At 51.3% G+C, this 14,183-nt stretch overlaps 1 protein-coding gene across 1 annotated transcript; it reads right to left on the bottom strand.

Annotated features, from left to right (window-relative positions):
• Positions 1 to 3,973: 3,973 nt before the first annotated feature.
• Tmem275 (transmembrane protein 275) lies at positions 3,974 to 4,507 on the bottom strand. The gene has a single exon (NM_001401264.1). It carries the CDS (start codon positions 4,505 to 4,507, stop codon positions 3,974 to 3,976), a length of 534 nt encoding a protein of 177 aa, NP_001388193.1.
• Between the last annotated feature and the right edge of the window lie 9,676 nt (positions 4,508 to 14,183).

Genomic DNA, 14,183 nt, shown 5'->3' with positions numbered 1-14,183 from the left:
CTCCTGGCCACAGCACCCAGAAGAACTCACTGACACCAGCTGAAGGTTCGCAGGGGCTCAGAATATGCTGGGATCCCTTCTCCACCAGACTGGCAGGTTAGACTAAACTAGGTTTGAAGTCTCTGCCTCTCCCTGTTCTCACATGCCACTACCCATAGGCGAGGCTCCTCTGCCTACATACCAGGGACCTCTTCTCTGGAACCCAGGCCTGTGGGCCCAGGCCCTTCATGGCGACTCTGCTGGGCTGACAGCTCCTGGAACACGGTCCTGCAATCTATACATAAATGCTCCAGGCAAACTTTTAGCACTTCCTTTTAGAGCCTTTTCTCTTCCTTCCTCAGGAAGCCTGGCAGATGACTTGTCCCATTTACCTCAGAGAATAGTGTAGCTGCTTACAGTGTCTACTCCAGCTCCAGCCCCAGGCCCAGCCCCTAACTTTCCCCTTGTTTGCCAGCTATCCCTACGATGCTGTTTTCTGCACAGCAGGCAGGGAAATCTTACCAATCATAAACCAGAACATGCCACTTCTCTGCTTAAAGCCCTCCAGTGCGTCCTATTTCACAGAGAATAAAATCCTAATGTCTCACCCTGTCCTTACCAAGCTTGTCCTGGGTCGAGCAGCAACCCCCTCCACACAACTCTGTCACGACTTCCAGTTTCTATAGCCCTTCTCTCTTGTTTTGACACAAAGGGGCCACGTCCATGCTCACCTCTGGGCTTTTTCAATGACTGTTTTCTGAACTTAAAGTGTTCTAGCTCTGCTTTAGCGTGGCTGTCTCTTGTCACTCTGTTCAGAATTCAGCTTCTCTCAGAGAAGACCTTCCTAACTCCCCACGTCCCAGAGACACACCTTCCTATTGTGATTTCCAGCATAGGATCATTTATTGGTGTTTCCTGGTCTTGTGTGAGTGTGTGTGTGTGTGTGTGTGTGTGTGTGTGTGTGTGGACATGGGTACCCATGCATGTGTGCACAGGTGCAGTGGCCAGAAGAGAACATCAGATGTCCCTCTCTGTCACTCTCTGCCCATGCTCTTGGAATGGGACACCTTAAGCTGATTCTGAAGCTCAGTGAGTGGCAGCCAGCCCCACTGACCCTCCACACCCGTTAGTTTATAGACTCAGAGGCATGGCCGGGCTCAGCTCTTTCCGTTGGTTCTGGGATCTGGTCTCAGTTCCTCATGCTTCTGCAGCAAGCACTCCTACCTGTTGGGCCGTCTCTCTAGTCCTGTTTACTGTCTGCTTCTCTGGGTAGAATGTATAATCCCAGTGCTTGGCACACGGTGAGATTCAGGAATTATCTGTTGGATTCATTTATAAAAACTGTCTCTCAGCGGCTACCCTCATTTCTTCTAGTAGGACTAGAAGGAAGACACCCCGGTTTCTGACCCCTTATGGGTTCCCTAGTTCAGGCCAGCAGGCCTAGTTCTGAGACGCAGGGCATCCTGGACTACCCTGAGTTCCTCATGGCAAATCCTGGGGAGCTCTATCCTTTCAGAAGGATCAGCTCTGTGTTCTTCCTGTAGCCTTGCACTTCTGGGGATCGAGGGATCAGGTTAGAGGGCTTAGTCCTCTGCTCTGCCCCTTGCAGGCCTTACCAGTCCCTCAAGGGCTCCTCCAGGTAGGGGGCTTGCAGACCCCATCCTCATCTTAACAGAAACAGCCTCCCGGTGGCCTGCTGGGAGGGCCTGCAGAGGTTTGCATACAAAGCTCTTCTTTGGCACCACTATCCACAGAGAACGGGGCTGCTCCATGGTCTCACCCGCTATACTACAGTGAGTGGGTCTGTCCCTTAGCTCTCACTGTATAAAGGGAGGAGACCCTGTGTGGCAGGTCTGGAGACCCGAAGGTGCTTTGCTGGGACTGATTGGAAAGTATGCCCCAGGCACTTGCATGACTGAGGAGATGGAGTGAGTTCAGATGAAAGAAATAACCATCTTTGGCTGAGGGTGGCAAGAAGGGACTCTAGGGAGTCAATGCCCCCATCCTGTTCTCTCTCACAAGTCTGCTTACACCACTGATTTTTGATCCGTTGTTCCACTTCCGGGAATCTTTATCTGAAGTCTGTTTCTCCTCTCCAGTAGCTAACTCCGGAACAAGATCAGGGAATCTTCTTGTGTGTGGGATAGAGAGCCCCAAGGGTGTAATTCAGGGCATCTGTCAGCTGGAAGAGGGTTTTGGGTTAGGGCTAACATGGTAGGGTATATAAGGGTGTCACTCCATATGGTGTTGGGGGAAGGGAGGTCCAGATCCCACCTAAGTCTGCATCAATGGGAACCTCTCTTTCAAGGAAGTGGAAGCAGTTGGTGTGTGGGAAGGCAGAGCACTATCTCAGAGGAGTTTGAACCTGGGAATGACCACAAACACACACGTGTGCATACACACATGCACACCAACACATACCCAATAGGGGTGACAAGACGTTCCAAGAAGAGGCCAGGTATTCCAGGTACTAAGTGAGAGCTGCAAAGGCCAGACTACTGGCTTGTGGGAACAAATTTACTTGCTGGTAAATTTGCTTTCATTTAGGTCCCTCGGAGACAACAGGAGAGGAGAACAAGGCAGCAGATGAAGGAAGAGCCCCAGGGCTGTTGGGAACTACCTGGTCCACAGCAGAGCCCCGTGTGGACAGAGAAGAGAGAGCTGATAAAGCCCAGAGTGGCTGGCCGAGGAGTTATCACTGTCAAGGGACGGTGGGCCAGCATGAGCCATCGTCAGCTCTTGCTTGGGTATCTGAAATGCGCAGAGGGGCTGGCTCAGAGTCACAGCATCTTCTCCCAGTCTTCTGTTCCCTGGACCTTCTTCCTGGAGCCCTCCTTATATTTCTATCGGGAACCCTCATCCACCTGCCCAAATCACAGGCGGGGCCCAGACTTCAAGCCTAGCTAGGTCTGAAGAAGGTCTGGGCTTTGCATGGTCCTTGGAGCTCTCCTCTCTTCCCTGCCTGTGCTGGGGGTTGGGCACACTCAACAGCTACTTGTCATACTCTCCTACGCATGCGTGATGTCAATAGTCATCCTTTCCTTCGCACTCGAGATGTCAATAGTTACTTAAATACTGACACAGGTCACTCCTATCCCCACCCAGCCACACATCTGACAGCCTCTCCCATGGACATTCCCAGGGTCTCAGAGACCATCTTGTCCAGTCACACACTCCTCTCCCCTGGGATCCCCTCCTAGATCTCCAAAGTGGGCTGGTGCCAGGCTGCTGAAGTGTTTAGCTATAGGCTGCCACCACCTCAGGATCCCGGTGTTCATCAGAGGCTCCCAGTCAGTCCCTCCCCCACCTGCACATCACAGAGTACTGACTCAGAAAGGGCTTTATTGAATGAGGCGACAGCTGGAATGGTGTGTGGCACAGTCATTGCGGTGGGTGCTGCTAGGTGGGTGTTGCTAGTAGTGAAAATCACACACAGACCTTCGGGATTGAAAAGACTCCTCAACACGGAGGACCCTAGCCTCAGCTCCCTTGACCTTTGCCAGACAGAAAGGATGGGTGTGCTGTAGCCAACTTATCCTGAAGTCAGAACCTTTGTCCCCCAATTAAACCTAAAGGGCTTGTTGCACTCGAAACAAGAAGGGCAGGAGGGCTGCATGCCTGTCAGTGCACAGGGCCTGGTAGAGCAAGCTCGACCTTCATCCCTCTTTCCACTCCGAAGGCCTAACTAGATCCTCTAGATTGGATGAAGTTTCCTTCACAGTGTTCAGACATCACGGGGAAGGGACAGGTTTCCAGGATCCGGGGTGCAGTTTCATCAATGAGGAGAAGAGGATGAAGTAGAGCTTAGAGACCCCGCCCACGAGGTCAAAGCTCTTCTCTCTTTGGAGTGTGAGAACCAATCCCATCACTACATTCTCCCAACTGGAAGTTTACAGATGGTACAGATGAGGTCACTTCTGCTCAGTTTTGGACCTTCTCTATCCACTACAGCATCCCCCCAAATCCCCCACCCCAATGCGCTTCTCCTGGCCCACTAGGAGGCAGGTAGGTCCCGAGGGAAGTTGACCTGGGTCCCTTCATTGCGCGGCAAGTAGGGGGCTGCGGTTGCAGGTGCCGGAGGGTCCAGGGCAAAGAGGCCTGGGCCAGGGCTGGAACGGCTGGAGGATGCAGCCGAGGCAGCTGGACTGAGCTGCACCGCCGTCGTGTCCGGCGCCGTGCGCTCGCTGCTCTCCATCTCCAGTGCCACAGTCCCTGGACGCCCGCCGCCCTGACCCGCAGTGGCAGAGGAGCGCGTGCGGGGAGCTGGGCCCCGGCGGCTGCACACGCAGCAGGCAGCAAAGAAGCCAAGCGCCAGCACGAGCAGTGCGGGCCCCACCACCAGCGGTACGTTGTGTCCCGGCAGGAAGGTTGAGAAAGCTCCCACCAGTGTCACGTTCAGGCCTGCCAGCAGCACGCACAAGCCACAGGCACAGCATAGAGCAGGCGACGGCAGGCCCCGCAGAAGGCTTCGGGAACGGCCGGGGGGCGCTGGGGTCAGGGTCTCTGTGCTCTTCTTTGCTTGTGGCATCGGCCCGCCCACGTCCTGCTCGCATCAAGCTCTGCCTGCCCAGAACAGTACACAAGTCAGGGTTCTGCAGGCACACAGCAAGAGTGTGAGTAAGAGGGGATGGAGCTTATTAACCTCCAACCTGGGTTCATTTCTTTGGCTGCGTTCAGAGTCAGCAAGTTGCCCAGGACATCTTCAACAGCCCAGGGAAATAACCCATCCAAAGGAAAGAATCTGCAGAGTGTTCCCCTATCTAGTCCCTGGAGTCCCCACCACCAATCTTACCCGGACACCTCTCCTCCAGGAAGCCCTTAGGCTGAATTAAGAGACTAGTTGTAAAGTGCAGGTCGCTGGATAAATGAACTGTTTCTCTCTCTTATTCCTTAGTCCTAACCAAAAGGCAGCTTTGGGGTTTTAAACAAAGTGGTGGAGGCCTGGGGATAATCTGGTCTAGTTTCTTCTTGCACATGTGAAGAAAATGAAGCACAGAGATGTCTAGCAATTTACTCAAGAGCCAGACCCAGGACCTACGAGACCTGCTGTATGCCCGATACTACGCTCTGGTAGATGTGACAATGACATTAACTTTCCTGAACATCACATATGCGGCTCTGGTATGGGTGGCCAGTGAGCCTGATGAAGCTTCTGATGTTCAGCTGTTCACTGAGGGGGCCATTTCCCTGTGATCTGGACTCCTGACCCCTTTCTAGACCGTAATTCTAGTAAATTCCAGGTCCCCTCCATTTCGCCACCTAGGATCCTGCAGTTGGACCTAGCTTCAGAAGCCTTATCTACGGGGCTGGAGGGTGGGGGTGGGGTGAGGAGATGGCTCAGTAGGTAAAAATGCTTGCTGTCCATGGCTGACAACCTGAGTCTGATTCCTGGAACACAAGTAAAATGTTCTTGAAACAAGTAAAAGCCAGATGTGGGGGTCAGCATCTGTAATTCCAGCACCCCTATTGCAAGATGGGAGGTGGAACAGGAGAAACATCTGGAAGCTCATTGCACAGCCAGCCTAGGGTACACAGTACAAAGGCAGAAACAAGAGAGACTCTACCTCAAAGCTTAAAGCAATAGGGTTGGAAAGAGCCAAGTAAAAATTGTCCCCTGACCTCCACTCATGTGATTAGCATATATGTACCTTCAGTTACACATGCACATACAAAACAGATTAAGAATGAAAGACCAATCTATGGATGTTGAAACGCCTTTCTTGAGATCTCTCTAGTTCTGGGAATACCATTGGTCTGGTAAAACCAGATCTATGCAGAAGTAACAACAACATAGTCACCCTGTCAGAAGGTGACTTCTCAAACAAAACAAAGCAAGAGCAGGACACAGGGGTACCTGCCAGCACATCGATTCCAACACGTGAGTGGCAGAGGCAGATGGTTCTTTGTGATTTCTAGGCCAGCCTGGCCTACATAGTTAGACTGTCTCATAATCATCAAAAACAACCCCAAAGTCCCCCACCGAACTCCAGCATTTATGACCTTTTATTTGGGAATTCTGACTTTTAATATGAGGTCATTGAGACGTGTGAGCTGCCCAGAGATCGTGGAACAATGTCAGAAAAAGGTCCTACGTAGAGAGGGGAGTAATCGGGTAACTCCGTGGATGGCGCTGCGAGAGAGAACGGCCTAACCTGTGAGGGCCAGAAGAGCCCTCCCGACCCCTTGCCTTCCTTCCGTTGCTGCAGTCAATCCTCTTGGCCCTTTGTGTTTTCTTCCCAGTTAAAGTCCTCAAGCCCAGGACTTGAGCACAGAGCTCTGAACAGGGAATTGTGTGCACTAAAATATCTTGGCTTTAGTGACTCCTCCAAGTTGTCTAGTCCATGGAGATAGCCTAGACCAGGCCTACGCTGGGCATTAAAACCAGGGCCTCAAGCACGGAAATCATGTCCTCTATGTCTGAGCTAGATCCTTAGACTTTTTTTGTTTGTTTGTTTGTTTAAACAGGTTCATGCTAAATTGCTAAGCTGCCTAGGGTGTCCTTGAACTTGTGATCCTTCTGCTCCACACTCCTGAAGAGGTTAATTTACCAAGGCCTCTATAGATAGAAGTTGAGGCGTGGAATGAGAAAGGTCATGGAGGGAGACTGCTGTCAAGCTTTTTCCAGTGCATACAGGGTGCTGACCACTGATGACTGCTACCCATGATCCTGGCTAAGCAGTTCCCTCTCTCTGCTGCCCTGCCTCTGGCCAGGAAGACCTTGTGATCTCTATCTGGAAGTCTGGAGTAGAAGCAGTTTGGGGAAGAGTCAGGGAAGGAACTTGGGGATGGAAAGTAATCAGGTTTGGACTTTGAGCTGATGGGCGACTTGAAACAGCTGGGACCTCTCCTCAGGACTTTGACCTTAGCTGTCTGAGCATAAAACATAATGGGTGATGGTTATCTCTGAACTGAGGTCTCTTGTCAATCTGATGCCCCATGCTTAACTTCCTGAGGTTTGTGAAGGTAAAAATGGGATCCTGTTTAGAAATTCCTATCAAAACATCACAGGGAATCATAAAAGAAACCCACTGACCAGTACTTAAATATTTCTGCAAATTCTTTGTTTTGGGTTGAATTGAGCCATTCCCTAGAAGTCACTGTTGTACCTGGGTTCTGTCTCTCTCGGTCTCTCTGTCTCTGTCTCTCTGTCTCTGTTTCTCTCTTTCTCTGTGTGCTTACATACATGCGTGTGTGCATTAGCATTTAGGTCAGAGAAAACATCATGTTCCTCAGATACCCCTCTCTCTCTCTCTCTCTCTCTCTCTCTCTCTCTCTCTCTCTCTCTCTCGTTTTTAAGCCTGTAGCTGAGCCGTGTGGTGGTGGCACATACATACCCTTTGATACCAGCACTTGGAAAGCAAAAGCAGGCAGATCTCTGAGTTCAAGGCCAGCCTAGTCTACAGAGTTCCAGGACAGCCAAGGCTACACAGAGAAACCCTGTCTCAAAAACAAACAAACAAACAAACAAACAAACAAACAAAAACAAACCAAACAAACCAAGACTGCAGCCACTGATTGTAATTACCCAGGTAACCATTAGTACCTGGGGTGGTCATCAGTAGGTGGAGCTAAGAGCTAGCTCCTTGAGGGGAAGTTTCTACCTGAAACCCCTATGCCATCCTGCCTCAGACCATGGCTCTGAGACTTCTGTGTCCAGTAAGAGCAACTGCGTGGCTGGTAGTGACTGCTAGGCTTCCAGCTCTGGCTCCTGCTGTAAGATCCTCTGGGTAAAAGCCTCAGGACTTAGACAAAGATATTAGCCACTGGCTCCCTTGTCCTCCATGTGTGACCAGTCTTTTGCTCAGTTAAAGTCCTTGTCCCTTGAGTGGGAACTCTTCTTTTTTTCTTAGTTCCTAAAGTTTGGGCAAGGCCTCTCCTCTGGAAGCCTGGACTAATGCTCACCCTATCCTTAACTCCTCCCACCCTCAGGAAACCTCCCCCACTGCTGTTACTCACTGCCTGCTGGGGCTTATTCATTACACTGACAGTTCTCAGCTCTTGCCAAATGGATTCTGCCTCTCCAGGGTCTAGAGAGATACCATCATCCCTTCCCAATCAATGGCTAGAAGTTTCCCCACCCTTTGACATATGAAAACACCACACACACACACACAAACACACACACACACACACACACACACACACACACACACACACCCCAACCTAGAAACAATGCTTGAGGAGGAAGAGGATGTTTGGAAGGCTGGGCTTTCTAGTGTGTGTGATTCCTGGACTCTGTCATCCCATCTCCCAGTGTGCTGCCGCCCACCACCCTTACTCACTACATACACACTCATGGACCAGACATCCAGGACACTGATGCATGGAGAACTGCAGACATGGGCTGACATATTCCCATCTGAAGCAGATGAGCTTCTGCTTAGCAGCTGTGTCGCTAGATACCTCCTGCTTGGTGGTGATGGAGGGTCAGTGAGGGGCCTGAGAGCAGTGTCCCTAGGAGAGGTCATGGGGTGAGGAGTTCTGATTCAGGTGTTCCCATGACGCCCTCCTGCTTACAGTGGTCTTCATGCTTCTAGCCAGCAAGCAGCTCCAGACCCTCTCATGGGCCATTTCCCTGTCACACACCTACCTGTGAGGTAGGAGTCCCACTTAAATGGTCTCTACGGGCTCTCATTCTAGCACAGCAGCTGGTCCAAGGGACAAAGGACTCTGCATTAGTCACAGTCCTGTGTCGGTTAGACCAACCTTTTTACCCATACAGGTAACAGTGGCTCTGCTGCCGTGGGTCTTCTATTTCTGCTCAGTTCTTCCTGGGGCTCTCCGATGTGTTCCTGGCTCCTAGCCAGGGCACCTTTGCCTTCACGACAGTAACTCAGCTACCTGGAGCAACAGGAGCGATGGTTGGTGGGGACTTTACACTGCTGGAGTGGGGTTGTCCTTCCTTCACCTCCTTCTGAGGCTTGGTGTCTAGCCCCACTTATCCCTTCTCCCTGTCCTAGCTTGTCCAGAGCCTGCAGTCCTCCTGGCCTTTGCTCCCTCAGTTCTTCGACATCTTATCTCCGTTGTCCAGTTCCCTCACCACATTTCAGCTACCCTGACCTCATTGTGACCTGCAGGACTTCGTCATCCTTGGCATCACCCCAGACCAGCCCACCTTGGAGAAGTCTAACATCCTATTTCCCACTACCCCCTGCTTCCATCGAAGTACAGACTATGATAGCACCTACTGTGTGCCCAGTGATATTCCAAGCTGCTATGGTTCAAGTATGACTTGTCTCTCCCAAACTCAAGAAATCAGACCTCTTACGGGTGGGGCCTGAATGCCAGGACAATCACTTTTAAAAAGTAATCGGGAGCTGGGCAAGGTGCGCAAGCCTTTAATTCCAGTATTCAGGAGGCAGAGCCAGCCTTATATGTAGAGTGAGACCCTGTCTCAAAAAATATAGGGAATATAGGCCAGCCCCCTTCTCTTGGACCTCCCAGTCTCTAGGATAGTGTAAGTTACTGTAAGTTCCCCAGTCTTAGGTTTTGCTATAGTATTAGAAAATGAACAATGGGGGTTGGGGATTTAGCTCAGTGGTAGAGTGCTTGCCTAGCAGGCACAAGGCCCTGGGTTCGGTCCCCAGCTCTGAAAAAAAAGAAAAAAGAAAAAGAAAAAAGAAAGAAAGAAAAAGAAAATGGACAATGAGATAAACCCTTTACATATGTTAATTCATTTAATCCTACGGCAATCCTAAGAAGTAAACATATTACCATCCCTTTAGACAAATAAGGCAATACAGAGTCAGGTCAAATTAGTTATCCGAGCTCACACACCTGGTGGTGATACATGGCAAGGCCCAGTGTAAAATCTAGGCTGTGCCTCCAAGTCTGTACCTAAGCCACTGCAGTTCCAGGACTGTCCCTCGCTGTAGCTGTTCCTTGATGGCGTAAAGCCCTCAGAGCTGATCCCCATGGTCCTCATGTCTCTGATTTTTTTCTCTGTCCACTTGTGATCCATACTGAGTTTATGTTAGCTACTTTTGTGACTTTTCTCATCTTTCTGTCCTGCCAAGTGCTGACCGGCAAAGCTCAACCCTGTCTAAGTCCGGCTTCCTGCCTTCTCAAGTCTTTACCCAAACTCTTAAGCCTGGGAGATGAGAAGAAATCCCACTGGGCATCACCAGCCCACTGTGTGCCTGCCTTCCAGCCTGAGGGAGACTCTCAGTGGACCATACCTCCCCCTGGGAACTGCTGCCTGTCCCATCTTCAACCCAAGTCAATCACGGTTTGAGTTAGCAATCTCTTTCCTTCTTTAATACATGGCCTACAAAGGACCACTCTAGTCTGGTTTCTGTCCCATCATGTTCCTGCCTCTATTCATCAGGATCACTGGGGACCCCTTGACAAGCTGTTCAGGATTGACTTTCAGCTTTTGAAGCCTCCTGAGCCACACTTCCTGGGAACACTGCCTCTTTATGTATATTTCTTTCCCACAAAAGCCACAAACTCAGGACCCAAGCTTGGCCCTGGTCCCTCTCACCCTCAGGCTTCTCCTCCACACATCTGCAGCCCCTCTTGGGGCCTTTAAATCCTTGCCACAGACCTTTGCAGCCCATCCTTTTTTCTCTCTTGTCCTGTAACTGACCTTGCTCATTCTCTATTTCTTCTCATCGTTAAAACCCTCCTGGACCATCTGCTGCTCCCCTGGCCCAGATTCCTCCAGGTAACCCTCTGGATTCTGCTCTGTGGAGCTGAGCTCACCGGCTTTCCAGAGCTGGTCTCCAAGTCAGCTCTGTCCTCAGCTGGTTCCCCCAACTCTACCTTCCTGTGTAGATGGTGTGCCACTCAGTTCAGGGTTCCCGAGTCATGGGGCTTCCTGTGTCTAGGACTGCAGGCCCCACCTGAGGTACCTGTCTCTTCTCAGTCCTCTGCGATTAGTAGGGACACAAATGGAAAGGCAACACTGGTCAGAGAAGCCAGGGAAGGCTGTCTTCTGGGCTTCACTTATTTCTCAGATTTGGAATTGCTATCTGCCGGTTTCTCTCAGCTTTGGACATTGGAGAAAGCATAGAGAGTCAAGGGAAGCTATAGGGTAGATTCAACTGTTAAGAGCAGCAGGGACCAGGGTAGAGTAGGGGAACCAAGGCAGCCAGCCAATCTCTCCCCTGTTTTCTTATCCCTCTTTTTCTTTTAAACTTGTTTTCTCAAGGCCCCTTGTCTGGTACCTGGAGATGCAGGATAAGCATCTCCCCCTTTCCTTCAGCAATCCCTCCAGAGTCCTTGCCCACTTATCAGCATTCCCTTCCCCCAATTTCTGCAACTTCACTTGCCTGAGAGAGTGTGTGGACACTCCCCTGCTGTGACCCGGCTGACCCCTGAGGGGAGTCTCAGGGTCCAAGTGTTCAAGGGGTTGGTTGGTCCAGCACAAGGCGCGGGATCCGTGCCTCACCTGGGAGAGCTGGATCAGTAAACGACCTCTAGGTAGGGGCTCCGGGAGGATGGGTGCGCCAGGCTGAGATGAGCGGTCAGTTTCTCTTTGTCGGGTCTCAGCGGCTTCAGTGGAGACCTTGGCAGCATCGGCAGTGAGTGGGAGGCAGCGGCGCGGGCTGGGACAGCAGAGCCTGGCTGTGGTCTACAGCATCCTCGCGCTGCTGGCGGAGCCCCTTTCCAGTGTGGGCGGCAAATCTCGTCGGGCTCCCACCCGTTGCCTCCAGCTGAGAAGCCTAGCACACGTCCTTCTCGCCTTCGCTCCTTTGAGTTCGTGGGTTGTGAGCACCCCAGCAACTAATTCCCCACCGCCCACGTTGTCTAGGCTGTAGTTTTTCCCACCCTGTGTGGAAACAGTGCAGCTCCTTTCAGGACGCCCCTACCTGCATTCTCTAGCATTTCTGCAGTCTTGGAGGGCCTGGTGCTGCGGAGGGGGCAGGCAGAGTTTTCCCAGAGGTGAAACTTCGAGGTTTTTTTTTTTTCCCTTCCCTAATTAGACATGAGTCCAGAGAGGGGCGTGGCCACACGCCTCTATAGGCATGAGAGGAAGGTCCAGAGGCAGCTTGAGGCTGGATTTTGTTGCAGAGAGGCTTGGATAGACACGGAATAATGTGGCTGGCAGACTCCTCTGCCCACTGCCCCTTCATTCATCTATAAATGCCTTCACAAATCCACCTGATGTGTCTGTCCACAGAGCACGGGCCAATGAGGATCTGTCCGCCATCAGGTCCAAGGCTCCCAGCTTCTTGCTTGACCCCTGGAGGCCTGGACCAAGATGAGAGTTTCATTTCCACTTCCTTAGCTTGAGCAGTTTTCCTCCAAAGAGATCCAGTGAGGATGTGACTTCAGGGGGCTGCCCAGATCACGTATCATCCAGCTGTGATTTACCGCTGCGTTCTCTGAACTGGATCTTTATGGGCCAGGGTCCAGGTGTTGGGACTTCTGCAAACATCCAATTTCCTTTCTGAGTAGACTCCTTGAAGAGCTCTCTCTCCCACTGTCCACTCCTATATGTGTTAGGACACTGGAGGGTCTGTTGCTGCTCAAATACTAACCCAGAACTACATAAACTACTACAAGCTTGGCCCCGCCTCCTCTCTTCTCCAGCAGGGTCAGGAGAGAGGATTTGCCTCACTGGGGCCACTGGGGAGGGTGGGTACTGCTGGAGAGAGGTTTCAGGAAGCCCACCTCAGGGGAAAGAGGGGAATGGTAGGGCCAGGCCTCCAGAACTGGCACTCGCCTCACGCTCTGCCAGTTTCTCCAATGGATGTAGCGCTTGCTTTCTTCATGTTTTAATTTATTCCTCAACGGTCACAAATATGTCTCTGTGCCTGGCCCCTTGGGTATCAGGCGTTTACCACCTCCTATTTTAGGGCTACTCTGTCTGGGAAGGTAAATAGAGGGGATCCACCTTCTCCTCAGCTTCGGTTTATGTCTGTGATTCTCACCCTCTGTCTTTCACAGAGGACTGAGGAGGAATGGGAGGAAGGGGTTCCTCATCCATCAGGGGAGAGGGTGAGTGGTGATGGTGCTGAGGAGGAGGAAGAGACAAGTGATGAGAGCAGGCACAAGGGCGGTGGATGGATGTTAGCCCGCTGCTGGCAGGGACCTGAGCTCTGAGGAGAACTGTGGAGACCTGGCTTTTTCTGGTCACCTAATGAGTCCTATCTCATCTGCCCAACATGCGCTCTCCCGTGTTGCCTGTTTTCCAAGGCCACTGGATAAATTCTGTGTGCCTGGTTCTCTGCTCTCATGCCTAACAAGGAGAAGGAGACCAGAGCCACTGAGGTGATCAGCTCTCCTTGGAACTATTGGGGCACTGTCAGAGAAGGCGTCTGAGAAGAGTCACTTGCGAGAATAAGACAGTTCCCACCTTGTCTTCTCAAAGCAGATGTCTGTGGAGATCAAACAATGTTGCTGTTCCTGGAGCTGCAGACACGGAGGCTGTGGCAGCCTTCTGCCTGGGCATGTGCTCCTGAGCCTCTCTAGCTCAAACCTTACTGTGGAGATGCCATAAGGTAGCTCCCAGGAGAGCCTAGTGGGTAGTTTTTTTCAACTTAATTTAAGCCGCTAGCATTTGCAGCTAGTGTGTGCTTTGCCTTGTGCTAGGGCCTGGGGGGAGCATCATTCACCATAGTTAGGTAGGCTCGAGAATTGTTTTTTGTGAGCACTAGGCATAGAGCTGAGTAGAGTGATTGTCTAGTGTGTACAAGACCCTGGGCTCAGTACTCAGAACAGAGAACAAATGAAAATGCTAACTTTAGCATCGCTGAGCATTTAAGATAAGCTTAGGCTATGAGGTCCTGCCTTAAAACAAACACGGTTGTCTTTGTGAAGAAGAAGCCAAGTCTTCCTGGAGGTTCCAAGAGTGAGAGGGACACAGGCTGCTAGACTAAGACAAGGGGGACATGTAGCTATGGGATTCTGAGCTGGCCTTGTAGAGGAAACAAGGAGCCTTCTTTTGAAGAGGAATGGGAAGAACTGGAGATGAGGGGAGAGGGGTGTGTGTGCAGCCAGGTACTTCACAGCCCTGAGTGAAGGTGTTCAGTAGCAACAGTGCCAGCATGGACTTAGGTGGAAGTTCCCCTCCAACAGTCACCTCTGCTCCTGACAAACACATGACAGCCTCAGCCAGGACCCCCATCTGTGGTCCCTGTAGTTAGCTTCTATAGCCAGGATAAAACAACCATCTCTAACTCTAGTCAGGGCCCTGGACCAAATGGCAACAAGGGATCAATAAAGGAACAGAGTTGAGATGTTGTACAGAACAATGA

Source organism: Rattus norvegicus, chromosome 5 (assembly GCF_036323735.1).
Source record: "Rattus norvegicus strain BN/NHsdMcwi chromosome 5, GRCr8, whole genome shotgun sequence".
Lineage (NCBI taxonomy): Eukaryota > Metazoa > Chordata > Mammalia > Rodentia > Muridae > Rattus > Rattus norvegicus.
This window is presented reverse-complemented; position numbering and strand designations above follow the sequence as displayed.